Raw genomic sequence first — 27,261 nt, forward strand, 5'->3', positions numbered from 1 at the left:
GAAGTATAGTTGATTTATAATGTGTTAATTTCTGCTGGGTAGCAAAGTGATTCAGTTATACATATATGCACACATTCTTTTTCATATTCTTTTCCATTATGGTTATCTCAGGGTATTGAATATAGTTCCCTGTGCGTACAGTAGGACCTTGTTGTTTATTCTATACATAATATTTTGCATCTGCTAATCCGAAACTCCCAGTCTCTCCCTCCCCCTCCGAAACCACAAGTCTGTTCTCTGTCTGTGAGTCTGCTTCTGTCTTGTAGATAAGTTCATTTGTGTCATATTTTAGATTCCACATATAAGTGATATCGTATGGTATTTATCTTTCTCTTTCTGTCTTACTTCACTTAGTATGATCATCTCTAGGTCCATCCATGTTGCTGCAAATGGCATTATTTCATTTTTTTCTTTTTAATAACTGAGTAGTATTCCATTGTATATATGCACCACATCTTTTTTTATCCATTCATCTGACAATGGACGTTTAGGTTGTCTCCGTGTCCTGGCTATTGTGAACAGTGCTGCTATGAACATAGGGGGACATGTATCTTTTTGAATTACAGCTTTGTGTGGATATATGCCCCGGAGTGGGATTACTGGATCATATGGCAACTCTATTTTTAGTTTTTTGAGGAACCTCCATATTGTTTTCCATAGTGGCTGCACCAATTTACATTCCCACCAACAATGCAGGAGGGCTCCCTTTTCTGCACACCCTTCCAGCATTTGTTGTTTGTAGATTTTTTAATGATGGCCATTCTGACGAGTGTGAGGTGATACCTCACTGTAGTTTGGATTTGCATTTCTCTAATAATTAGCGATCTTGAGCATCTTTTCATGTGCCTGTTGGCCATCTGTACGTCTTCTTTGGAGAAATGTCTACTTAGGTCTTCAGCCCATTTTTCAATTGGGTTGTTCACTTTTTTGTTGTTGAGTTGTATGAGCCGTTTGTATATTTTGAAAATTAAGCTCTTGTCAGTCACATCATGTGCAAATAGTTTCTCCCAGTCTGTAGGTTGTGTTTTCGTTTTACAGTTTCTCTTGTTGTAAAAAAGCTTGTAAATGTGATTAGGTCCCACTTGTTTATTTTTGCTTTATTTCTACTGCCTTGGGAGACTGACCTAAGAAAACATTGGTACGATTTATGTCAGATAATGTTTTGCCTATGTTCTCTCCTAGGAGTTTTATGGTGTCATGTCTTATATTTAAGTCTTTAAGCTATTTTGAGTTTATTTTCGTGTATGGTGTGAGGGTGTGTTCTAACTTCATTGATTTACATGTGACTGTTCAACTTTCCCAACACCACGTGCTGAAGAGACTTTTTTTCCCATGTTATATTCTTGCCTCCTTTGTTAAAGATTGACTGTAGGGGTGTGGATTTAATTCTGGGCTCTCTATTCTGTTCCATTGATCCATATGCTGTTTTTGTGCCAATACCACACTGTTTTGATTACTGTAGCTTTGTAGTATTGTCTGAAGTCTGGGAGGGTTATGCCTTCAACTTTGTTTTTTTTCCTCAGGATTTCTTTGGCGATTCTGGGTCTTTTGTGATTCCATATAAAATTTAAGACTATTTGTTCTAGTTCTGTGGAAAATGTCATGGGTAATTTGATAGGGATATCCATTACATGGGTAGATTGCTTTGGGAAGTATGGTCATTTTAACAATATTAATTTTTCCAATCCAAGAGCATGGGAATATCTTTCCGTTTCTTTGAATCATCTTCAATTTCCTTTATTAACGTTTTATAGTTCTCAGCATACACGTCTTTCACCTCCTTGGTCGGGTATTTTTTTTTTTTAAGATTGACTTTTAAAAACAATTATTTTTTTTTGGCTGCGTTGTGTCTTAGTTGTGGCATATGGGATCTTTTTGTTGTGGCACATGGGCTTAGTTGCCCTGCAGCACGTGGGATCTTAGTTCTCTGACCAGGGATTGAACTGGCGTCCCTTGCATTGAAGACAGATTCTTCTACTGGACCACCAGGGAAGTCCTGGTCAGGTTTATCCCTTTTTTTTTTTTGATGTGATTAGAAGGGCTTTTTTTTTTTTTTTTTAACATTCCCTTTCTTATATTTCATTGTTAGTGTAAAGAAATGCAACAGATTTCTGTATGTTAACCTTATATCCTGCTAACTTGCTGAATTTGTGCATCAGTCTAGTAGTTTTTGTATGGAGTCTTTAGGGTTTTCTATATATAGTATCATGTCATCTGCATATAATGACAATTTTACCTCTTCTCTTCCAATTTGGATAACTTTCATTTCTTTTTCTTGTCTGACTGCTGTGGCTAGGACTTCCAATACTATGTTGAATAGAAATGGTGAGAGTAGGCATCCTTGTCTTGTTCCAGAATTTAGTGGGAAGGCTTTCAGCTTTTCACTGTTGAGTATTATACTGCCGGTGGGTTTGTGGTAAATAGCTTTTACTACGTTGAGATATGTTCCCTCTATACCCACTTTGGTAAGAGTTTTTATGGTGAATGGATGCTTTTTCTGCATCTACTGAGTGATCATTTGGTTTTTGTCTTTTCTTTTGTTGATGTGGTGTATCACATTGATTAATTTGCTATGTTGAACCATCCTTGTGACCCTGGGATGAATCCAACTTGGTTGTGGTGTAAGATCTTTTTTATGTGTTGTTGGATTTGGTTTGCAAATATTTTGTTGAGAATTTTTGCATCTATATTCATCAAAGATATTGGCCTGTAGTTTTCTTTTTTGGTACTGTCTTGGTCTGGCTTTGGTATCAGGGTGATGGTGGCTTCATGGAATGTCTTTGGGCATACATTCCTTCCTTCCTCTTCAATCTTCTGGAAGAGTATGAGAAGGATCAGTATAAGTTCTTTTTTCTATGTTTGGTAGAATTCACGTGTGAAACCATCTGGTCCTGGACTTTTGTTTGTAGGGAGTTTTTAAAATTACGGATGCTATTTCACTTCTAGTGATCTGTCTGTTCAAATTATCTATTTCTTCTTGATTCAGTTTTGGTGGGCTGTACGTTTCTAGAAACTTGTCCATTCCTTCTAGGTTGTTGAATTTGTTGGCATATAATTGTTCATAGTATTCTCTTATTTTATTTTGTATTTCTGTGGTATCAGTTATTTCTCCTTTCTTATTTTGTATATTTGGGTCCTCTTTCTTTTCTCCTTGGTGAGCCTAGCCAGAGGTTTGTCAGTTTTGTTTACCCCTCAAAGAACAAGCTCTTGTTTTTTTTGATTTTTTTTCTATTGCTTTTTAAATCTCTATTTTATTTATGTCCTCTCTGATCTTTATTATTTCCTTCCTTCTCACTTTAGATTTTGTTTATTTTTCTTTTTCTAATTCTTTTAGGTGGTAGGTTAGGTTGTTTGAGATTTTTCCTGTTCTTTGCGGAAGGCATGTATCACTATGAACTTCTCTCTAAGAACTGCTTTTGCTGCATCCCATAGATTTTGTATGGTTGTGTTTTTATTTTCATTTGTCTCAAAGTATTTTTTGATTTCCTCTTTCATTTTGTTGTTCACCCACTGGTTTTTTAGTACCATGTTGTTGTCTCCATGTAATCATTTTTTTCTTATTTCTTTTCCTGTGGTTGATTTCTAGTTTCATGCCATTGTGGTCAGAAAAGAAACTTGAAATAATTTCTATACTCTTAAATTTGTTGAGGCTTGTTTTGTGCCCTTGTATGCGGTCAATCCTAGAAAATGTTCTGTGTGCACTTGAAAAGGATGTGTATTCTGGTTTTTTTCTGGATGTAATGTCCTAAAAGATATCAATTAAGTCTAACTGTTCTATTGTATCCTTTAGGATCTCTGCTGCCTTACTGATTTCTGTCTAGAAGATGTGTCTATTGATGTGAGTGGGGTGTTAAAGCCTTCTACTATTATTGTATTCCCATCAATTTCTCCCTTTATGTCTATTGGTATTTGTTTTATGTATTTGGATGCTCCTATATTGGGTGCATATATTTTGAGGATGTAATATCCTCTTCCTGTCTTGATTCCTTTATCACTATATAGTGTCCTTCTTTATCTTTATGGCCTTTGTTTTAAAGTCTATTTTGTCTGACATGAGTAGTGAGACCCCCACTTTTCTGTCATTTCCATTTGCATGAGATATCTTTTTCCATCCCCTTTCAGTCTGTGTGTCCTTTGCCTTAAAGTGGGTCTGTTTTTTATGTGTTGCCTACAATGAGCAGCATATTATAGGCTCTTGTTTTTTAATCCAACCTGCCATTCCCCTGTCTTTTGATTGGAGCATTTAGTCTACTGACAAAGTAATTATTAATAGATATCTATTTATTGCCATTTTAAACCTTGTTTTCCAGTTGATTTTGTATTTCTTCTTTGTCCCTTTCTTTTTCTCTTTGTGGTTTATGATTTCCTGTTATATTATGCTTGTGTTCTCTTCTTTTTGGTTTTTGTAAGTCGATTTTATGTGTTGATTTGTGGTTACCTTGTTTTTCAAGTATTTTAACCCCTTCCTATCTACTTGCTTTTAGACTGGTAGTCATATAGGCTCAAACACATTCTAAAAAAAACAAACAAAAAAGTCTACATTTTATTACTCTCCTCTCCCACATTTTATGATTTTGATGTCCTCTTTTACATCTTCATATTTATCCTTTTGCTGTTCATTGTGGCTGTCATCACTTTCACAAAAATCTTTTTGATTTTTAAAAAAATCCGTCTACTGGCTTAAGTGATTTACTTTCCAATTGTGATTTTCTCTTTCCTATACCTTCTTGCTTCTCTTCCATTTAGAGAAGACCTTTCAATATTTCTTTTAGGATAGGTTTAGTATTGCTGTATTCTTTTAGTTTTTGCTTGTCTGAGAAATTCTTTCTCTCTCCTTCTATTCTAAACGATAATCTTGCTAGGTAGCGTATCCTAGGTTGCAGATTTGTCCCTTTCAGAACTTTGACTATATCTTGCCATTCCCTTCTGTCCTGCAAATGTTTCTATTGAGAAATTAGCTGATAGCCTTATGGGGGGGTTCCCTTGTAATTAACTCTTTGTTTTTCTGTTGCTGCCTTTAGAATCCTCTCTTTAACTTTTGCCATTTCTATTATAATATGGCTTGGTGTAGGTCTGTTTGGGTTCATCTTGTTTGGGACCCTCTGTGCTTCCTGTACCTGGATATCTGTTTCCTTCTTTAGGTTCGGGAAGTTTTCAGCCATAATTTCTTCAAACACATTTTTGAACCCCTTTTCTCTTTCTTCTTCTGGGATCCCTATTATGTGTAGATTGGCATGCTTTATATTATCCCATAGGTTTCTTATTTTGCTTTCATTTTTTTTTTTTTTCCCAATTTGGCCTTCTGTGTTCTGATTGGATGATTTCCATTATTCTATCTTCCAGAACACTTATTCGTTCTTCTGCATTATTCAATCTGCTATTCATTGCCTTTAGCTCAGTCAGTTTTCATCTCAGCAAATGAGTTTTCTAATTTTTCCTGGCTCCTCTTTTATAGTTTCTAGTTCCTTTTTACAGCAATCTGCATTCCTATTGATAGCCCTTCTTAAATTCCTTCAGTATTTTCATTATCTCCTTTTAAACCTGGTGTCTATTAGACTGAAGAGGTCTGTTTCATTGTTTGTTCTTTCAAGGGAATTCTCTTCATCTTTTAATTGGGAGTGTTTCCTCTGCTTCTTAATTTTATTTATATTTCTCTTACTCTATGAATTTAGGAGAAACAATTATCTACTGTGGTCTTGGAGGGCTATTTTTATGTGGGAGCATCCTTTGTAGCCTGGGTTCGTTTTTTTGGTGCAAGGCTGTTTTTAGTATGCATGTCCTGCCGCCTCTTACCTCAGTGTTTGCTGGTTGTAGAGTAGATTATAGCTCAATTCTTAAGAATCAGTTCTCTCGGTTTTTAAACAATACATTTTTATGACTTTTTCTTAATTTGGGTAGTCTTGTGAGGGCCCTCATTCTGTAGGGTGGACACATCCAGGTGTGACACCTGGTAGCACCATGACCTAGCCTCGCCATGCCTAATGGAATTAGTCAAGGCAACTTCTCAGCTTTAATATTTCTAGAGACATTTTCCTAGGAATTTCAGTTTCTTGACACATATTTGCAGCCTTAGAACCACATGTGGCTTTTTCAATAGGTACTCTATACTTCTACAAAACCCCCAAATCCCCCATGAAAGGATTACATATTATTGGGGCCCACAGGATGCTGAGCATTTCTGTAGCTCTTTTCTTGGTTTGTCATGATTACAATTTTGGCTCCACAGGTAGGTAACTATAACACATAATATCTAGCTTATCAAGCAGACATTTTAGAAGTCAGATGAAAAGAATGTTTTGCTACTTTTCAAGCCTGTTAGGATGCACTTTTGGAATGCGGGGATGACTGTCCCCTGCCTGTGTGCCAGGCTCTCTGCTGGTCTGTCTGTGGAGGTAGGTATCCTTGTCCCCATCAGCTTCCACGACTCTCTGGAGAGGCCTTACACCCTAGGCAAGGAAGGACAGGGGAAATAACCTCCAAAAAATTATTTTCTATCTAACCCTAAAAAAGAATGCATCCCATATTAAGTTACCGTTACTATTTATTGAATGCTTACCGAGTGCCAGGGAAAACTGCCAAGTACTTTGTATAATACAATAATGCAATGAAGACGCTGTTATTAATTGCTGCAGGAACTGACTCAGAAAGTTAAATAGTTTGCCCAAGGTGTGAAGCTATGAAGCTACTAAGTGGCAGAGTGAGGACGCAAATCCACGTGTGGCTCTTAGACATGATGTTTTGTGCCTCTAATGACCCATCACATAGTGTGGCAGATCACTCCTCTCTGCTCCCGGTGAAATTCCACTGAGAAGGGAAATGAAGACTCTCAGGATGCTTGGTGTCCCCCTGCTATTTTCTCATCAGCTGCTCAGTCTGCAGATTCAGACTCCTGGATAGTGCAGTCTTTTCGGGCACCTACTGAACTAGGTGCAGTGCAGATCTGGATTAAATTCGCCCTTTATGTCTTATTTTTCTCAAACATAATAAGACAGTGTGCTCCATTACAGGAACTTTATGTATGATGGACTTCAGCCTTATAACAATGAACGTATGCTACCACAATCCATCTTACAATTCAGTCCCTACACCCTGCTTCTCGTATTGTCATTGTCAGGGGGCATCCTGTCAATCCCAAAGGTTAACAAATTCTTCATCCACACTGCAGGAAGACTTGCTTTAAACCAGTGGTTTCGACCTAGAGCTCCTTTTATGATTTTTCTTTCATGAATCTCAAGAATCACTGCCACGTTAACATCCAACCAAGAGTGAAAGCACTTTTGTTTTTCTGTTACTAAAGACAGAGGACATGAATTAATCCCTGGGTTCTGGGGTCCTCAGGTTTGATACTACTGCACACGTAGCTATAGAAGAGTTGTGATCCAGTAGTTTTAATACTGATTTGTAATTTACTGCATTGACCAGAAAAGTCTGAGAGTCAAACATTCTATTTATAGATTTCATGCACTATCAAGCCTTCCCGTCACTGCTCTCCAAAATGGCATCTTCCAAAGAGGAAAAAAACAAAACAAAACACCACCAAAAAAAAGGCAGCTCTTGAAGACTGTCACTTGTAGAGTGTATCTGGGTAAATATTTTAGACATTATCAGCCAACAGCCAGAAAATTAAAATTATGGAATGAGGCCCACAATGTTACGAAATAGAGGATGTGTTTGGAACATATGAACCAATTAAGGATAACCCACTCAAGAGGAACTGTCAGGTCATTCTGATTTGAGGGCACTCTGCTCAATTTTAAAAAAATGAAAATGTCACCATTCAGTGAGCTGGGCAGCTCCCCAGCTTGGGCTCATCTGCAATGATTTCTCTTCTGTGCCTGGAACCAGGAGCTGTTTACTCTTCCCTGGGATGTTCCAGTTAGGGGGGGAATAGCCTCTTATTGTTGGGAAAGGTAAGTGGCAGTGTTTTGTGTTTAAAGAAAAAAAACCTTTGTATTTAACGATCTTTACAAAGGTACAGACTAGAGCATAATTCTAAGTAGCCACATCAAGTACAAAGTATATTAACAGAGCTAAACTGATCACTCCTCCACTGAGGATTTTCTGTTTGGCCCCATAGCCTAGTTTTCCATTTTAGCATATGGGTAGGACAGTGGTCAAGCATTAACCAGATGATGCCGGAACTGCAGCACACTGCTGGAAACATAGCAAGAATTACTGTTGAAGGAGAAAGATTTTTATCTCATTTACAGAAACAAAGACTGTCAAAATCTGCTGGAGAAAGAGCACAGATATTTGCTGTAACTTAGGACCCTGAAGTAGGGAGTGAAGAATAGAATAAGGAGAAAAGGCACAGGCTGACATACACTGTAGTGGAGCCACTGTCCCTCTAGATATTAACATGACTGGGACAAGGACTGTGGCAAAGCAGCGTTCATTTGCCAATTATCAGCTCTGCTTCCCTTTCCATGGCCTAGCTTTTTCCCAGGACCCACCCCACTGTCACTATCCAAAGAAGTTTAATTCTGTGGGAGCACTTGAATTTATGCCCCATTAAAGTTCCCTTTTGAAAGCTACAAGCTGAAGCCACATCTAACAATTATGACGTTCTCCGGATCCCACGCACATCCTAAAACTGGAAAATTTGTTTCATGGTCACAGAACCAATAAAAAACATGACTTCATTTGAAATGCCTAATTCTTAAAAAAAGAAAATTAAGTAATTTCAGGTGTTTATAAAAAGTCTTTATGATTAGAGCATTCTATAAACACCGAATATGCTCTGAGAAGGTTCTCTTATGTCATAAGAAATTACGGCTTAGACTGGAGGCCCAAACCTTTTCTTCTGCTGTGAGATTTGCTTTTAGTTTCAAATTTAACTCTAACGTTTTTCTTTTAGTACCAGGGTCAAGATAGGGCCTCTTAATATTTGTGTTCTTACTCATCTTTCACTAGCCTCAGTGAAAACAATCACTGCCAGTTTCTTACTTCTTACCTCAAGACTTGGTTATGTAAATAACTGGGTGGGACCACCTTGGATGAGTCAATCAATCAGTCAACAAACAGGAGTCCCCATTATGTGCCAGGTGGGACCAGAGTTCTATAGGAAAAGCTCATGTGGTCACATTCCTATTGAAGAGAAGGCTCCAAGCTTCAAGCAACATCACATACACAGGTAAGTTGAGACATCCCTAAAAATGCCTAAAGTACTTACTAGGAATGTCCCCTCACCTTTTACCTGTTTTTTGGGGGAACACCATCTGACATGAATAAAAGAACCAAGGACTCTGACTCCACCAAGACTTCCCCCAAATATTCCACAACCCCTACTGGATACGGGGATCTCCGGGCTTGTGCCTTAAGATCCCTGGTAGATCTTGTAAGGAGCAGGGGAAAGTAGAGACTTGCAGTTTCTGGGGAGTTGTTATGTCCTGGAATAAACAGCTGGAGGTGGGTCTTCTCTCAGGAAAGCTTTGCAGCAATGAGGGCTCTGCATGGACAGCTATGTATGACGCCCAGCGCCAAGTGCTGCCTGGTGTCCAGAGCTGTCCGTGACCTGGTTCCAGCCTTGAAGACACCACTGCCCTTCATACTCCCTCTTCAACCCTATTCCACTCGCCCAGCAGAACTCTGCGTTTTCCCTCATCTGCCCTTGCCTTTGCTCAAGCCATTCTGTCTGGAACGCCCTTCTTTCCCATCTCTCTGCTCTTTCCATTCATGTATACACTCTCGGCTCATCTGAAATGTCATCTCCATGAAGGCTTCTCTTGCACAACTAGAAGTTCTTTTCTCCTCTGAACTCCCCCCATACATGACCTATGTATATTTCCCACATTTTAACTTGTATAGTAGTCCTCTCTTTTCATCTGTTACCTTCCCTACAAAAGGGGAAGTTGCTAGAGTCCAGGGTCATGGTTTCAGTGGTCACTGATGGTGACTTTTCTAGTATCTAGCCCATGGTTTTGATACGAGGCTCTACACAGCCCTGTGTTTCCAGAGAGGTGTCCTGAGACCACCTGGTGGGGGCAGAGTAGACAGGGCCAAGGGGAGATCCCATCCCTCCAATCTGTCCTTCAGTCAGATGGGTTTTGATTGTAGTTCTTCTATTTACTGTGATCTGTATTAGTTTTCTTTTTTTTTCTTTTAAAGGATTCTGCTAGAGAGAGATAGAAAAAAAGGAAACCACTACCACAGATACTGTCAAATAAATGAACAGAATTACACCCTATGCCTCAAGCGCTTTCTCCCTTCAGATATAATGAAACCCAATGATCAAAAATGAGTCGTGAAGGTTCAGAGTGCCTGTCAATCAAAGAACATGGTCAAAACAGAGGGCTCTTTCTCCTGTCCTGTATGACCTTTTACATTAAAATCTGATAGACTCCTCCTCAGCTGAGTGAGTTACGTTTGAGGTGGTAAGCAAAACCGGGCTGGCACCCGTGTGTGTGTATGTGTGGTGTGTAAGTGAGCATCCCCATGATGCTCTGATCTCAGTGTAACTGTGAGGAGAGAGTTACAAATGATGCTGATGTCTCTTGATCTCTCCTTCCCCCAAATAAATCCACTCCTCCTTCAGTCCGCATCAGCGGTAAGTGGCACTAATAATCCACTCTGCTGCTCAGGCTACAAATCTAGGAGTTTCTCCTGATTTCTCTCTTTCCTTCACTACCCACATCCAATTTAATCAGTAAATACTGTTGGTTCCACCTCTGAAACATGATCCGAAGCAGCTCGTTTCTCCCTGCCATCTGCTGCTACCAACTGCTGTGGTTCAGGGTGTCATCATTTCATACCTGTTACCATATTCATCCCTCTTATCTGGTCTCCGCCTTCTGCTCTCCCCTCGCTGTTATCCGTTCTCTAGGCAGCATGTTTAAACCTCTCCTAATAAAAACTCTCCAAGAATTTCTCATCAAATGTAGAGTAAAACTCTAACTAACTCCCAAATGGTAAAAATAATCCAGCAAATATTTCTATTTCACTCCAAATTAAGCAAATTGCTCATTCTGATAATCTTCCATTGGGGAGTTTTCTTTAAGAAAGAAAATAAATTAGCAGATGACTGAGCAGAGACAGAGAAGGACCGGCACATCACCCAAAACCAGAAAGGACTTACGGCTTCAGATTTGGGAGGCACTGGAGGTGGAGGTAGGGCAATCTCTGAAGACTTCATTGCTGCTCCCAGAGTTCCGGGGACAGGAAGGGGAGAAGGTGCACATTTGGACCGGACAGAACCTCGAAACTGATCACATCTGCTCTTCTCGCTCAGGGAGCGAGTGAGAGGCGGATGGCTGGGCTTGCCTTCTTCCAGCCACAGCTCTTCATAAGGAAGTTCTGACTTCCCTGTGATGCCCACTGATTCTTCACTAGCTTCTGGGAAAAGGTAGTCGCTCCCACTATCACCCGAGTCCTGATAGGGCAAGATGTCATGAGGAAAGGGGGCCCACTCTCCCCCCAGGTCCCTGCAGCCGTGGAGGTTCACCTCACTGTTGCCATGGAGATTGTTGCCATACACACAGACGGAGAGCCGGTGGAAGGACTGGGTGAGCTCATCGCGAGCGTAGCTAAGGGAATTGGGAACGTGGTTGTGGCCAGTGCACCGGCCCTTCTTGGGGCTCTTACAGTCCTCGTTCCAGTCGGTCTTCACATCGCGGACCGCCCGTGAATACTCATCGATGTCGAACTGTTCTTGGCAGATACCCAGCCAGTGATGGACCAGGGTTTCAGGCCATACTTCCCCCTTCACCAGGTGTTCTGGGAGGCTAAACTTGGGGACAGTCAAGTGCAAAGGGAAGTGCATGGGGAGGATCTTGTTGTTCCGCAGCACACAGCAAACCACCACTGTCTTGGTTTGGATGTTCACAAACTTGTAGCGGTGCCCCTCACGGATGAAGTGGAGGTCATACGGGTTCCTCGGTGGAGGGCTGGGCACGGTCACGTTCACAGGAAGTCTGGTTTTCTCCACAATGTTGCGGATGGTGTGCTCGCCCTCCTGCATCTGAAGTTCCAGGGGGCTTCGGGTGCTGAACCTGCCCTTGCACTGGAATGGGAGGCTGATGCTCTCGTTGGTCCGGTGATTCATGCAAATGAGGCATGGCATTTTGCCTTTTCCCAGCTTGCTGATGGAATTGAGCTTCCCAATCTTTTTGAAGATGGTGTTGAGTCGTGACTTCTCCTTGAAAGTCTTTGCATAAAGGATTTCTGCCTGGCCCATTAGAGTGAGTTCATCCCCCGTACAAAGGGTGATGTTGTAAACTTCGGTGTCTTCATTGCATTCACCTGAAGCAACCTACAATAGGATAAATCAAATTTTAGGGTAGTTGTCTTTAGTTTATTCACACAGAGAAGTAGTGAACATGCTGTTAAGACACACATGCATACACAAAGGAAAATGCTGTTTTATTTTAATACTAAATTTAGACAATCCATTTCTCCTGTAATATTTATGTGGTTAACAATAACAAGATGATGTTAGTTTAGACTTTTAAAAGCATTTTTTTTCTGAATAAGAAGGTACTCTGTATTCATTTGTAACATTTTGGGAAACACAGAAGAAAAACACACAAAAAATAACACCCATGAACCTGATGCAGATACAGCCATGGTTAATGGTTTGATAAACATCCTTCTAGTTTCTTTTCCTACATATTCTACCATATGGATAATTATTTTGGGACATTAGTATTATCATTTTATCATTTTCAGTTATAAAAATGCTTTCATGAATATCACTGTAGAAAATTCTTTTTAAACTATTAAAATTCTAATTTTTTACCTTTAAAAATTTGCTAATTTTATTAAATGTTCTAAAATTGGGACAAAGGATTTTAAAAATGTCTTCTTTCTCCCCATTCTTTTATTTATTTTGAAAACTATTCATATTCATTGGAAGAAATATTAGAAAATACAGATATAAAAATGAACAATTTCTACACAACTTGACCACTAAAGATAACCTGTTAACAATTTTATATAAACGGAAAGAAAAGACAGAGATAAGACGGCGGAGTAGAAGATGTGAGCTCACTTCTTCTTACAAAAACAGCAAAATCACAACTAACTGATGAACAACCATCGACAAAAAAACAAATCACTGGAATCTACCAGAAAAGACATTCTACATCCAAAGACAAAGAAGAAGCCACAATGAGATGGTAGGAGGGGGCACAACTGCAATAAAATCAAATCCCATACCTGCTGGGTGGGCGACCCACAAACTGGAGAATAATTGTACCACAGAAGTTCTCCCACAGGAGTGAAAGTTCTGAGCCCCATGTTAGGCTCCCCAGCCTGTGGGTCTGGCAACAGGAGGAGGAGCCCCTAAAGAATCTGGCTTTGAAGGCCAGTGGGGTTTGATCTCAGGAATTCCACAGGATTGGGGGAAACAGAGACTCCACTCTTGTAGGGTGCACACAAAGTCTCATGTGCATCAGGACCCAGGAAAAAAAGCAGTGACCTCATAAGAGCCTGGGCCAAATCTATCTGCTGTGGAGGGTCTCCTGCAGCAATGGGGGCAGCTTTGGCTCACTGCGGCAACAAAGACACTGGTGGCAGTAGTTATGGGGAGTACTAATTGGTGTGAGCCCTAGAGGAGGTGGCCATTTTCTCTCCAAGACCTGGACCCACTCAACAGCCTGTAGGCTCTAGTGCTGGGACACCTCAGGCCAAACAATCAACAGGGAGGGAACACAGCCCCATCCATCAAGAGACAGGCTGCTTAAAGTCTTCCTGAGCATACAGCTGCCCACTAAACATGCCCCTTGACACAGCCCTGCCCAACAGACAAACAAGACCCAGCTGCACCCACCGGTGGGGAGGAACCAGTCCCTGCCCCCAGGAAGCCTGCACAAGACTCTTAGACAGCCTCATCCACCAGGGGGCAGACAGCAGAAGAACTACAACCCTGCAGCCTGCAGTAAGGAAACCACAATCATAGAAAGTTAGACAAAATGAGATGGCAGAGGAGTATGTCCCAGATGAAGGAACAAGATAAAACCCTAGAGAACAACTAAGTGAAGTGGAGATAGGCAATCTACCCAAAAAAGAATTTAGAGCAATGATAGTAAAGATGATCCAAGATCTCAGAAAAAGGATGGAGGCACAGATTGAGAAGACAGAAGAAGTGTTTAACAAAGACCTAGAAGAACTAAAGACCAAACAAACAGAGATGAACAACCCAAAAACTGAAATGAAAAATACACTGGAAGCAATCATTAGCAGAGTAACTGAGGCAGAAGAATGGATAAGTGAGCTGGAAGACAGAATGGTGGAAATCACTGCTGCAGAACAGAATAAAGAAAAAAAAAAGAAAAGAAATGAGGACAGCCAAAGAGACCTCTCAGACAACATTAAACGCACCAATATTTGAATTATAGAGGTCCCAGAAGGAGAAGAGAGAGAGAAAATACCTGAGAAAATATTCGAAGAGATAATAGCTGAAAACTTCCCTAACATGGGAAAGGAAACAGTCCACCCAGGGAGAGGAAGTGCTGAGAGTCCCAGGCAGGATGAACCCAAGGAGGAACATGCTGAGACACACAATAATCAAATTGACAAAAATTAAAGACAAAGAAAAAATACTAAAAGCAACACGAGAAAAGCAACAAATAACATAGAAGGGAACTCCCATAAGGTTATCAGCTGATTTCTCAGTAGAAACTCTGCAGGCCAGAAGGGAGAGGCATGATATATTTAAAGTAATGAAAAGGAAGAACCTACAACCAAGAATACTCTACCCAGCAAGGTTCTCATTCAGATTTGACAGAGAAATCAAAAGCTTTACAGACAAGAAAAAGCTAAGAGAATTCAAATTCAGCACCACCAGACCAGCTTTGCAACAAATGCTAAAAGAACTTCTCTAGGCAGAAAAGGCCACAACTACAAATAAGAAAATTATGAATGGAAAAGCTCAATGGTAAAGGCAAACATAAAGTAAAGGTAGGAAATCATCCACACACAAATATGATATCAAAACCAGCAATCACGGGGGACTTCCCTGGTGGTGCAGTGGGTAAGACTCCGTGCTCTCAATGCAGGGGGCCGAGTTCGATCTCTGGTCAGGGAAGTAGATCCCACACGCGTGCTGCAACTAAGAGTTTGCATGCCACAACTAAGGAGCCCTTGTGCTGCAGCTAAGAAGCCCGCAAGCCGCAACTAAGGATCCTGTGAGCTGCAAGTAAGGAGCCCACTGCTCCAACAAAGACCCGGAGCAACCAAGCTAATAAATAAATAAATATTTTAAAAACCCAGCAATCACGAGAAGAGGAGAGCATAATGCAGGATATTAGAAATGCATTTGAAATTAAAAGACCAGCAACTTAAAACAATCTTGTTTATATATAGGCTGCTATAACAAAAACTCATGGTAACAGCAAACCAAAAATCTACAATAGATACACACACAAAAAAGAATAAGGAATCCAAACACAACACTAAAGTTAGTCGTCAAATCACAAGAGAACAAAAGAGGAAGGGAAGAAAAAACACCTATAAAAACAAATCAAAAACAATTAGCAAAATGGCAATAAGAACATACATATTGATAACTACCTTAAATGTAAATGGATTAAATGCTCCAACCAAAAGACACAGACTGGCTAAATGGATACAAAAACAAGACCCGTATATATGGTGTATACAAGAGACCCACTTCGGATCTGGGACACACACAGACTGAAAGTGATGGGATGGAAAAAGGTATTCCACACAAATGGAAATCAAAAGAAAGCTGGAGTAGCAATACTCATTACCAGACAAAACAGACTTTAAAATAAAGACTGTTATAAGAGACAAAGGAGGACACTACATAATGGTCAAGGGAATCAATCCAAGAAGATATAACAACTGTAAATATATATGCACCCAACATAGGAGCACCTCAATATATAAGGCAAATATTAACAGCCATAAAAGGAGTAATCGACAGTAATACATAGTGGAGGACTTTAACACCCTACTTTCATCAATGGACAGATCATCCAGACAGAAGATCAATAAGGAAACACAGGCCTTAAATGACACATTAGACTAGATGGACTTAACTGATATTTATAGAGCATTCCATCCAAAAGCAGCAGAATTACAAATTCTTCTCAAGTGCATGTGGAACATTCTCCAGGACTAATCCACATGCTGGGCCACAAAGTGAGTAAATTTAAGAAAACTGAAGTCATATTAAGCATCTTTTACAATCACAACACTATGAGATTAGAAATCAACTACAAAAAAAAGACTGTAAAAACACAAACAGATGGAGGCTAAACAATATGCTCCTAAACCAATGGATCACTGAAGAAATTAAAGAGGAAATCAAAAAATACCTAAAGACAAATGAAAACAAAAGCGTGACGATCCAAAACCTATGGGACTCAGCAAAAGCAGTTCTGAGAGGGAAGTTTACTGCAATATAATCTTACCTCAGGAAACAAGAAAAATCTCAAATAAATAATCTAACCTTACACCTAAAGCAACTAGAAAAATAAGAACAAACAAAACCCAAAGTTAGTAGATGGAAAGAAATCATAAAGATCAGAGCAGAAATAAGGATGAAGAAAAAGCAGAAAAGATCAATGAAACTAAAAGCTGGTTCTTTGAAAAGATAAACAAAACTGATAAACCTTTAGCCACACTCATCAAGAAAAAAGGGGAAAGGACTCAAATCAATAAAATTAGATATGACAAAGGAGAAGTCACAACTGACACCACAGACATACAAAGGATCATGAAAGACTACCACATATGCCAATAAAACGGACAACCTACAAGAAATGGACAAATTCTTTGAAAGGTACAATCTCCCAAGACTGAACCAGGAAGAAATAGAAAATATGAACAGACCAATCACAAGTACTCAAATTAAAAGAACTCCCAACAAACAAAAGTCCAGGACCAGATGACTTCACAGGTAAATTCCATCAAACATTCAGAGAACACCTATCTTTCTGAAAGTATTACAAAAACTTGCAGAGGAAGGAACACTCCCAACTCATTCTGTGAGGCCACTATCACCCTGATACCAAAACCAGAAAAAGATACCACAAAAAAAGAAAATTACAGGCCAATATCACTGATGAACAGTCACAGAAACACTCAGCAAAATACTAGCTAACTAAATCCAACAATACTTTTTTTTTTTTTGGAAGGCTTTCAGAACTAAAGTTTTTTTTTTTTAATACATCTTTATTGGAGTATAATTGCTTCACAATGCTATTTTAGTTTCTGTTGTACAACAAAGTGAATCAGCCATGTGCATACATATATCCCCATACCCCCTCCCTCTTGAACCTCCCTCCCACCCTCTCTATCCTACCCCTCTACGTCATTGCAAAGCACCAAGCTGATCTCCCTGTGCTATGCTGTTGCTTCCCACTAGCCATCTATTTTACATTTGGTAGTGTATATATGTTGATGCTACTCTCACTTCACCGCAGCTTCCCCCTCCCTCATGTCCTCAAGTCCATTTTCTATGTCTACATCTTTATTCCTGCCCTGCCCCTAGGTTCATCAGTACCATTTTTTTTTTTTTAGATTCCATGTATATGTGTTAGCATATGGTATCTGTTTGTCTCTTTCTGACTTCCTTCACTCTCTATGACAGACTCTAGGTCCATCCACCTCACTACAAATAACTCAATTTCGTTTCTTTTTATGGCTGAGTAATATTGCATTGTATATATGTGCCACACCTTCTTTATCCATTCATGTGTCGATGGCCATTTAGGTTGCTTCCATGTCCTGGCTATTGTAAATAGTGCTGCAATGAACATTGTGGTACATGTCTCTTTTTGAATTACAGTTTTCTCAGGGTATGTGCCGAGTAGTGGGATTGCTGGGTCATGTGGTAGTTCAATTTTTTAGTTTTTTAAGGAACCACCATACCGTTCTCCATAGTGGTTGTATCAATTTACATTCCCACCAACAGTGCAGGAGGGTTCCCTTTCACTACACCCTTTCCAGCATTTATTGTTTCATTTTTTTGAAAATGGCCATTTTGTCAGGTGTGAGGTGATACCTCATTGTAGTTTTGATTTGCATTTCTCTAATAATTAGTGATGTTGAGCATCTTTTCATGTGCCTCTTGGTCATGTGTATGCCTTTGGTGAAATGTCTATTTAGATCTTCCACTCATTTTTTAATTGGGTGGTTTCCAACAGTACTTTAAATGGATCACACACCATGATCAAGTGGGATTTATCCCAGGGATGCAAGAATTTTTCAATATCCGAAAATCAATCAGTGTGATACAGAACATCAACAAACTGAAGAATAAGACCCATGTGATCCAAAGACAAAGGAGAAGCCACAATGAGGCGGTAGGAGGGGCACAAACACAATAAAATCAAATCCCATAAATCCTGGGTGGGTGACTCATAGACTGGAGAACACTTATACCACAGAAGTCCACCCACTGGAGTGAAAGTTCTGAGCCCCACGTCAGGCTTCCCAATCTGGGGGTCCGGCAATGGGAGGAGGAATTCCTAGAGAAATCAGACTTTGAAGGCAAGCGGGATTTGATTGCAGGACTTTGACAGGACTGGGGGAAACAGAGACTCCACTCTTGGAAGGCACACACAAAGTAGTGTGCTCATCGCGACCCAGGGGAAGGAGCAGTGACCCATAGGAGACTGAAACAGACCTACCTGCTAGTGTTGGAGGGTCTGCTGCAGATGTTGGGGGCGGCTGTGTGTCACTGTGAGGACAAGGACACTGGCACAGAAATTCTGGGAAGTACTCCTTGGCATGAGCCCTCCCAGAGTCTGCCATTAGCCCCACCAAAGAGCCCGGGTAGGCTGCAGTGTTGGGTTGTCTCAGGCCAAACAACCAACGGGGAGGGAACCCAGCCCCACCCATCAGCAGACAAGTGGATTAAAGTTTTACTGAGCTCTGCCCACCAAAGCAAAAGCCAGCTGTACCCACCACCAGTCCCTCCCATCAGGAAACTTGCACAAGCCTCTTAGACAGCCTCATCCACCAGAGGGCAGACAGGAGAAGCAAGAACTACAATCCTGCAGCCTGTGGAACAAAAACCACATTCACAGGAAGATAGACGATGAAAAGGCAGAGGGCTATGTACCAGATGAAGGAACAAGATAAAACCCCAGAAATACAACTTAATGAAGTGCGGATAGGCAACCTTCCAGAAAAAGAAATCAGAATAATGATAGTGAAGATGATCCAGGACCTCGGGAAAAGAATGGAGGCAAAGATTGAGAAGATGCAAGAAATGGTTAACAAAGATCTAGAAGAATTAAAGAACAAAGAAATGGAGATAAACAACACAAGAACTGAAATGAAAAATACACTAGAAGGAATCAATAGGAGAATAACTGAGGCAGAAGAACGGGTAAGTGACCTGGAAGACAGAATGGTGGAATACACTGCTGCAGAACAGAATAAAGACAAAAGAATGAAAAGAAATGAAGACAGCTTAAGAGACCTCTGGGACAACATTAAACACAACAACATTCACATTATAGGGGTCCCAGAAGGAGAAGACAGAGAAAGGACCCGAGAAAATATTTGAAGAGATTATAGTTGAAAATTTCCCTAACATGGGAAAGGAAATAGCCACCCAAGTCCAGGAAGTGCAGAGAGTCCCATACAGGATAAAACCAAGGAGAAACACGCCAAGACACATAGTAACCAAATTGGCAAAAATTAAAGGCAAAGAAAAATTATTGAAAGCAGCAAGAGAAAAATGACAAATAACATACAAGGGAACTCCCATAAGGTTAAGAGCTGATTTCTCAGCAAAAGCTCTACAAGCCAGAAGGGAGTGGCATGATATACTTAAAGTGATGAAAGGGAAGAACCTACAACCAAGATTACTCTACCTGGCAAGGATCTCATTCAGATTTGATGGAGAAATCAAAAGCTTTACAGACAAGCAAAAGCTAAGAGAATTCAGCACCACTAAACCAGCTCTACAACAAATGCTAAAGGAACTTCTCTAAGTGGGAAACACAAGAGAAGAAAAGGACCTACAAAAACAAACCCAAAACAATTCAGAAAATGGTCACAGGAACATACATATCGATAATTACTTTAAACGTGAATGGATTAAATGCCCCAACCAAAAGACACAGGCTTGCTGAATGGATACAAAAACAAGACCCATATATATGCTGTCAATAAGAGACCCACTTCAGACCTAGGGACACATACAGACTGAAAGTGAGGGGATGGAAAAAGATATTCCATGCAAATGGAAATCCAAAGAAAGCTGGAGTAGCAATACTCATATCAGATAAAATAGACTTTAAAAGAAAGCATGTTACCAGAGACAAGGAAGGACACTACATAATGATCAAGGGATCAATCCAAGAAGAAGATATAACAATTATAAATATATATGCACCCAACATAGGAGCACCTCAATACATAAGGCAACTGCTAAGAGCTATAAAAGAGGAAATCGACAGTAAGACAATAATAGTGGGGGACTCCTAACACCTCACTTACACAAATGGACAGATCATCCAAACGGAAAATTAACAAGGAAACAGAAGCTTTAAATGACACAACAGGCCAGATAGATTTAATTGATATTTATAGGACATTCCATCCAAAAACAGCAGATTACACTTTCTTCTCTAGTGCACATGGAACATTCTCCAGGATAGATCACATCTTGGGTCACAAATTAAGCTTCAGTAAATTTAAGAAAATTGAAATCATATCAAGCATCTTTTCTGACCACCATGCTATGAGATTAGAAATCAATTACTGGGAAAAAAATGTAAAAAACACAAACACATGGAGGCTGAACAGTATGTTACTAAATAACCAAGAGATCACTGAAGAAATAAGAGGAAATAAAGAAATACCTAGGGATAAATGACAATGAAAACATGATGATCCAAAACCTATGGGATGCAGCAAAGGCAGTTCTAAGAGGGAAGTTTATAGCAATACAAGCCTACATCAAGAAATGAGAAAAATCTCAAATAAACAATCTAACCTTACACCTAAAGAACTAGAGAAAGAAGAACAAACAAAACCCAAAGTTAGCAGAAGGAAAGAAATCATAAAGATCAGAGCAGAAATAAATGAAATAGAAACGAAGAAAACAGTGACAAAGGTCAATGAAACTAAAAGCTGGTTCTTTGAGAAGATAAACAAAGTTGATAAACTATTAGCCAGACTCATCAAAAAAAAGAGGGAGAGGACTCAATTAATAAAATACAAATGAAAGAGGAGTAGTTACAACAGACACCACAGAAATACACAGCATCCTAAGAGACTACTACAGCAACTCTATGCCAATAAAATGGACAATTTGGAAGAAATGGACAAATTCTTAGAAAGGTAGAACCTTCCAAGACTGAACCAGGAAGAAATAGAAAATATGAACAGACCAATCACAAGTAATGAAATTGAAACTGTGATTAAGAATCTTGCAACAAACAAAACTTCTGGTCCACATGGCTTCACAGGTGAATTCTATCAAACATTTAGAGAAGAGCTAACACCCATCCTTCTCAAAATCTTCCAAAAAATTGCAGAGGAAGGAACACTCCCAAACTTATTCTATGAGGCCACCATCACCCTGATACCAAAACCAGACAAAGATACTACAAAAAAAGAAAATTACAGACCAATATCACTGATGAATATAGATGCAAAAATCCTCAACAAAATACAGCAAACTGGGGTGGGATAGGGAGGGTGGGAGAGGGGGAGACGCAAGAGCGAAGAAATATGGGAACATATGTATATGTATAACTGATGCACTTTGTTATAAAGAAGAAACTAACACACCATTGTAAAGCAATTATACCCCAATGAAGATGTTAAAAAAAAAAATACTAGCAAACAGAATCCAACAACACATTAAAAGGATCATACACCACGATCAAGTGGGATTTATCCCAGGGATGCAAGGATTCTTCAATATACGCAAATTAATTAATGTGATACACCATATTAACAAATTGAAAATAAAAACCGATCATCTCAACAGATGCAGAAAAAGCTTTTGACAAAATTCAACACCCATTTATGATAAAAACTCTCCAGAAAGTGGGTATAGAGGTAACCTCCCTCAACATAATAAAGGCCATATACGACAAACCCACAGCAAACATCATTCTCAATGGTGAAAAACTGAAAGCATTTCCTCTAAGATCAGGCACGAGACAAGGATGTCCATTCTCACCACTATTATTCAACATAGTTTTGGAAGTCCTAGCCATGCAATCAGAGAAGAAAAAGAAATAAAAGGAATACAAATTGGAAAAGAAGAAGCAAAACGGTCACTGTTTGCAGATGACATGATACTATACATAGAGAATCCTAAAGATGCCACCAGAAAACTACTAGAGCTAATCAATGAGTTTGGTAAAGTAGCAGGATACAAAATTAATGCACAGAAATCTCCTGCATTCCTATACACTAATGATGAAAAATCTGAAAGAAATAGTCCCATTTACCACTGCAAGAAAAAGAATAAATACCTAGGAATAAACCTACCTAGGGAGACAAAAGACCTGTATGCACAGAACTATAAGACACTGAAAGAATCTGAAGATGAAACCAACAGATGGAGAGATATACCATGTTGTTGGATTGGAAGAATCAACATTGTGAAAATGACTATACTACCCAAAGCAATCTACAGATTCAAGGCAATCCCCATCAAATTACCAATGGCATTTTTTACAGAACTAGAACAAAAAATCTTAAAATTTGTATGGAGACACAAAAGACCCCGAATAGCCAAAGCAGTCTTGAGGGAAAAAACCAGAGCTGGAGGAATCAGACTCCCTTACTTCAGACTATACTACAAAGGTACACTAATCAGGACAATATGGTACTGGCACAAAAACAGAAATATAGATCAATGGAACAGCATAGAAAGCCCAGAGATAAACCCACGCACCTATGGTAAACTAATTTATGACAAAGGAGGCAAGGATATACAATGGAGAAAAGACAGTCTCTTCAATAAGCACTGCTGGGAAAACTGGACAGCTACATGTAAAAGAATGAAATTAGAACACGCCCTAACACCATACACAAAAATAAACTCAAAATGTATTAGAGACCTAAATGTAAGACCAGACACTATAAAACTCTTAGAGGAAAACATAGGAAGAACACTCTTTAACATAAATCACAGCAAGATCCTTTTTGATCCATCTACTAGAGTAATGGAAATAAAAACAAAAATAAACAAATGGGACCTAATGAAACTTCAAAGCTTTTGCAAAGCAAACTACAAACAAGACAAAAAGAGAAGCCTCAGAATGGGAGCAAACATTTGCAAATGCGTCAACAGACAAAGGATTAATCTCCAAAATATATAAACAGCTCATGCAGCTCAATATTAAAAAAAAACAACCCAATCAAAAAATGGGCAGAAGACCGAAATAGACATTTCTCCAAAGAGGACATACAGATGGCCAAGAAGCATATGAAAAGCTGCTCAACATCACTAATTATTAGAGAAATGCAAATCAAAACTACAATGAGGTATCACCTCACACCAGCTAGAATGGGCATCATCAGAAAATCTACAAACAACAAATGCTGGAGAGGGTGTGGAGAAAAGGGAACCCTCTTGCACTATTGGTGGGAATGTAAATTGATACAGCCACTATGGAGAACAGTATGGAGGTTCCTTACAAAACTAGAAATAGAATTACCATATGACCCAGCAATCCCACTATTGGGCATATACCCAGAGAAAACCATAATTGAAAAAGACACACGCACCCCAATGTTCTTTTTTGCACTATTTACAATAGCCAGGTCATGGATGCAACCTAAATGCCCATTGACAGACGAATGGATAAAGAAGATGTGGTACATATATACAATGGAATATTACTCAGCCATAAAAAGGAACGAAATTAGGTCATTTGTAGAGACATGGATGAATCTAGAGACTGTCATACAGAGTGAAGTTAGTCAGAAAGAGAAAAACTGTTGTATATTAATGCATATATGTGGAACCTAGAAAAATGGTACAGATGAACTGGTTTGCAGGGCAGAAATAGAGACACAAATGTAGAGAGCAAACATGTGGACACTAAGGGGGGGGGAAGCAGCAGGGGTGGTGGTGGTGGTGGTGGTGGTGCGATGAATTGGGAGATTGGGATTTACATGTATACATTGATGTGTATAAAATGGATGACTAATAAGAACCTGCTGTATAAAAATAAATAAATAAAATAAAAATAAAAAAAAAACCCAAAACCCCATGTGATCATCTCAATAGATGCAGGAAAAGCTTTTGACAAAATTCAACACCCATTTATGACGAAAACTCTCCAGAAACTGGGTATAGAGGGAACATCCCTCAACGTAATAAAGGCCACATATGATAAACCTAGAGCTAGCATCATACTCAATGGGGAAAGGATCAGTAACAAGACAAGGATGTCCACTCTCGCCACTTTTATTCAACATAGTTTTGGAAGTCCCTAGCTATGGCAATCAGAGAAGGATAAAAAAAATAAAAGGAATCCAAATTGGAAAATAAGAAGGAAAACTGTCAGTGTTTGCAGATGACATGATACTATACATAAAAAATCCTAAAGATGCTACCAGAAAACTAATAGAGCTCATTACTGAATTAGGTAAAGTTACAGGATACAAAATTAATACACATAAATCTGTTGCATTTCTATACACTAACAACAAAAGATCAGAAAAAGAAATTAAAGAAACAATCCCATTTACCATTGTAGCAAAAAGAATAAAATACCTAGGAATATCCCTGTCTAAGGCAAAAGATCTGTACTCTGAAGCTATAAGAAACTGATGAAAGAAAGTGAAGATGATACAAACAGCTGGAAAGATATACCATGTTCTTGGATTGGAAGAATCAATATTGTTAAAATGGCCATACCACCCAAGGCAATCTACAGATTCAATGCAATCCCTATCAATTTACCAGTGGCATTTTTCACAGAACTGAAACAAAAAAATCTTAAAATTTGTATGGAGACACAAAATACCCCAGATAGCCAAAGCAGTCTTGGGACAGAAAAATGGAGCTGGAAGAATCAGGCTCCCTGACTTCAGTCTATACTACAAAGCTACAGTCACCAAAACAGTACCGTACAGGCACAAAAACAGAAATACAGATTAATGGAACAGGGTGGAAAGCCCAGAAATAAACCCATGTACCTATGGGCAATTAACCTATGACAAAGAAAGCAAGGCTATACAATGGAGGAAAGATGGTCTCTTTAATAAATGGTGCTGGGAAAATTGGACAGCTACATGTAAAAAAATGAAATTAGAACATCCTTTAACAACATACACAAAAATAAGCTCAAAATGGATTAAAGCCCTAAATGTAAGACCAGATACTACAAAACTCTTAGAGGAAAACATAGGCCGAACACTCTTTGACATAAATCTCAGCAATATCTTTTATGATCCGCCTCCTAGAGCACTGGAAATAAAAACAAAAATAAACAACTGGGGCCTAGTTAAACTCAAAAGCTTTTGCACAGCAAAGGAAACCATAAACAAAATGAGAAAACAACCTACAGAATGGGAGAAAATATTTGCAAACAATGTGAGCGACAAGGGATTAGTCTCTAAATTTTACAAACAGGTCATGCGGCTTGACATAAAAAAAACCCAAAACAACCGAATCAAAAAATGGGCAGAAGACATAAATAGACATTTCCCCAAAGAAGATATATAGATGGCCAAGAGGCACATGAAAAGATGCTCAACATCGCTAATTATTAGAGAAATGCTAATCAAAACTACAATGAGGTATCACCTCACACCACTCAGAATGGCCATCGTCAAAAAGTCTACAAACAATAAATGCTGGCAAGGGTGTGGAGAAAAGGGAACCCTCCTGCACCATTGCTGGGAATGTAAATTGGTGCAGCCACTGTGGAGAACAGTATGGAGGTTCCTTAAGAAACTAAAAATGGAGCTACCATATGACCCACCAATCCCACTCCTGGGCATACATCCAGAGGAAATCATGGTTTGAAAGGATACATGCATCCCAATGTTCACCGCAGCGCTGTTTACAATAGCCAAGACACGGAAGCAACTTAAATGTCCATCGACAGATGAACAGATAAAGATGATGTGGTACATATATACATTGGAATACTACTCAGCAATTAAAAAGAATGAAATAAAAAAAAAGAAAAACAGAAATGAGTGTATCAGTCTATCTCAGAGATATATAAATACACATACAGTTTTATTGCTCTGCTTCTCACTGTAATTTATCCATTTTCCTGTGCATATACTCCATCAATTGTAATACTAACCTAACATATTCCATTATATATGGATATGCCTTAATTCATTTGACCAATTCCTTATTGTTAGACAGATGGGATTTCCCAATTTTTAGCAAGTATAAATAGTACTGCAGCAAACTTTTTTACACTTCAATTATTTCCTTAGGATAAAGTCTCAGAAGTAGAATTGCATGGACAAAGCTATGTATACATGTGAAAGGTCTAATAATGTGTTACCCATTGAACTTCATCAATGTTATACATAGACATATTTCTACTCTATGAAGTTATGTTTCCCCATACCCATGCTGAATAAATTTAATGTTTACCAATATTAAAAGTAAAGCATGTGTCCTGCATTTATTTATGTCTTATGTTGAATATGCTTGAATATTAGTATTATGAATATTTTTTGGTATTTATTTATCAAGCTATTTAGAGTTTTTCCTCTGTGAATTGTCTACTTGTGTCCCTCACCCATTTTTCTGTTGTGATGGCTATCTTATTGATTACTATTTATGCAATGTGAATGTCATTTATGCTATACATTTTCCAATATGTTGCTTGAATTTCAATTTTATGCCTTCTTTAAGTATTAAAGTTTTTTTCTATGCAGCATTTTCAAACATTTCCTTTGTGATTTCATTCTTGGGTGTTATGTGTCTACTTGTTGAGAAGATATAGATCAAGGTTCTGATCTAGGAGTGGTTTTGCCCCCCCCCCCAGGGACATCTGACAGTGTCTTCAGACATTTTTGATGGCCATGACTGGGAGGGTGCTTACACCTAGTGGGTACAAAGAATGGTGGTAAACATGCTACAAGGCACAGGACAGTCCTACAGCAAAGATTTATCCAGTCCAATTTTCACTGGTGCTCAGGTTGAGAAATGTTGATATCATTAACCAATATTTTCTTCCGGCATTTTGATGGTTTCATTTATTAAATATTTAACTTATTTAATTTTTTTGGTGGATTATTTAAGGTAGGGATCTGACTTCAGTTTTTTAAATAGTTAACTGAGTGTCCAGTACATTTCCAAATAACCATCCCTTTCATCACTGATTTGAAGTGCCA

At 39.0% G+C, this 27,261-nt stretch overlaps 1 protein-coding gene across 9 annotated transcripts in view; it reads right to left on the reverse strand.

The window, feature by feature from the left end:
- Window positions 1–27,261, reverse strand: part of GAREM1 (GRB2 associated regulator of MAPK1 subtype 1) — a 208,176-nt gene that overhangs the window by 15,065 nt on the left and 165,850 nt on the right. For all 9 annotated transcript variants that reach the window (XM_089895052.1, XM_022586917.3, XM_022586915.3 and 6 more), the window contains one exon: window positions 11,075–12,247. In XM_089895052.1, the coding sequence (XP_089751178.1) occupies window positions 11,075–12,247 (1,173 nt within the window). The remainder of the gene's footprint in view (window positions 1–11,074; window positions 12,248–27,261) is intronic.

Source organism: Delphinapterus leucas, chromosome 14 (assembly GCF_059928025.1).
Source record: "Delphinapterus leucas isolate spDelLeu-1000000601 "Yukka" chromosome 14, BTC_Dleu_Yukka2, whole genome shotgun sequence".
Lineage (NCBI taxonomy): Eukaryota > Metazoa > Chordata > Mammalia > Artiodactyla > Monodontidae > Delphinapterus > Delphinapterus leucas.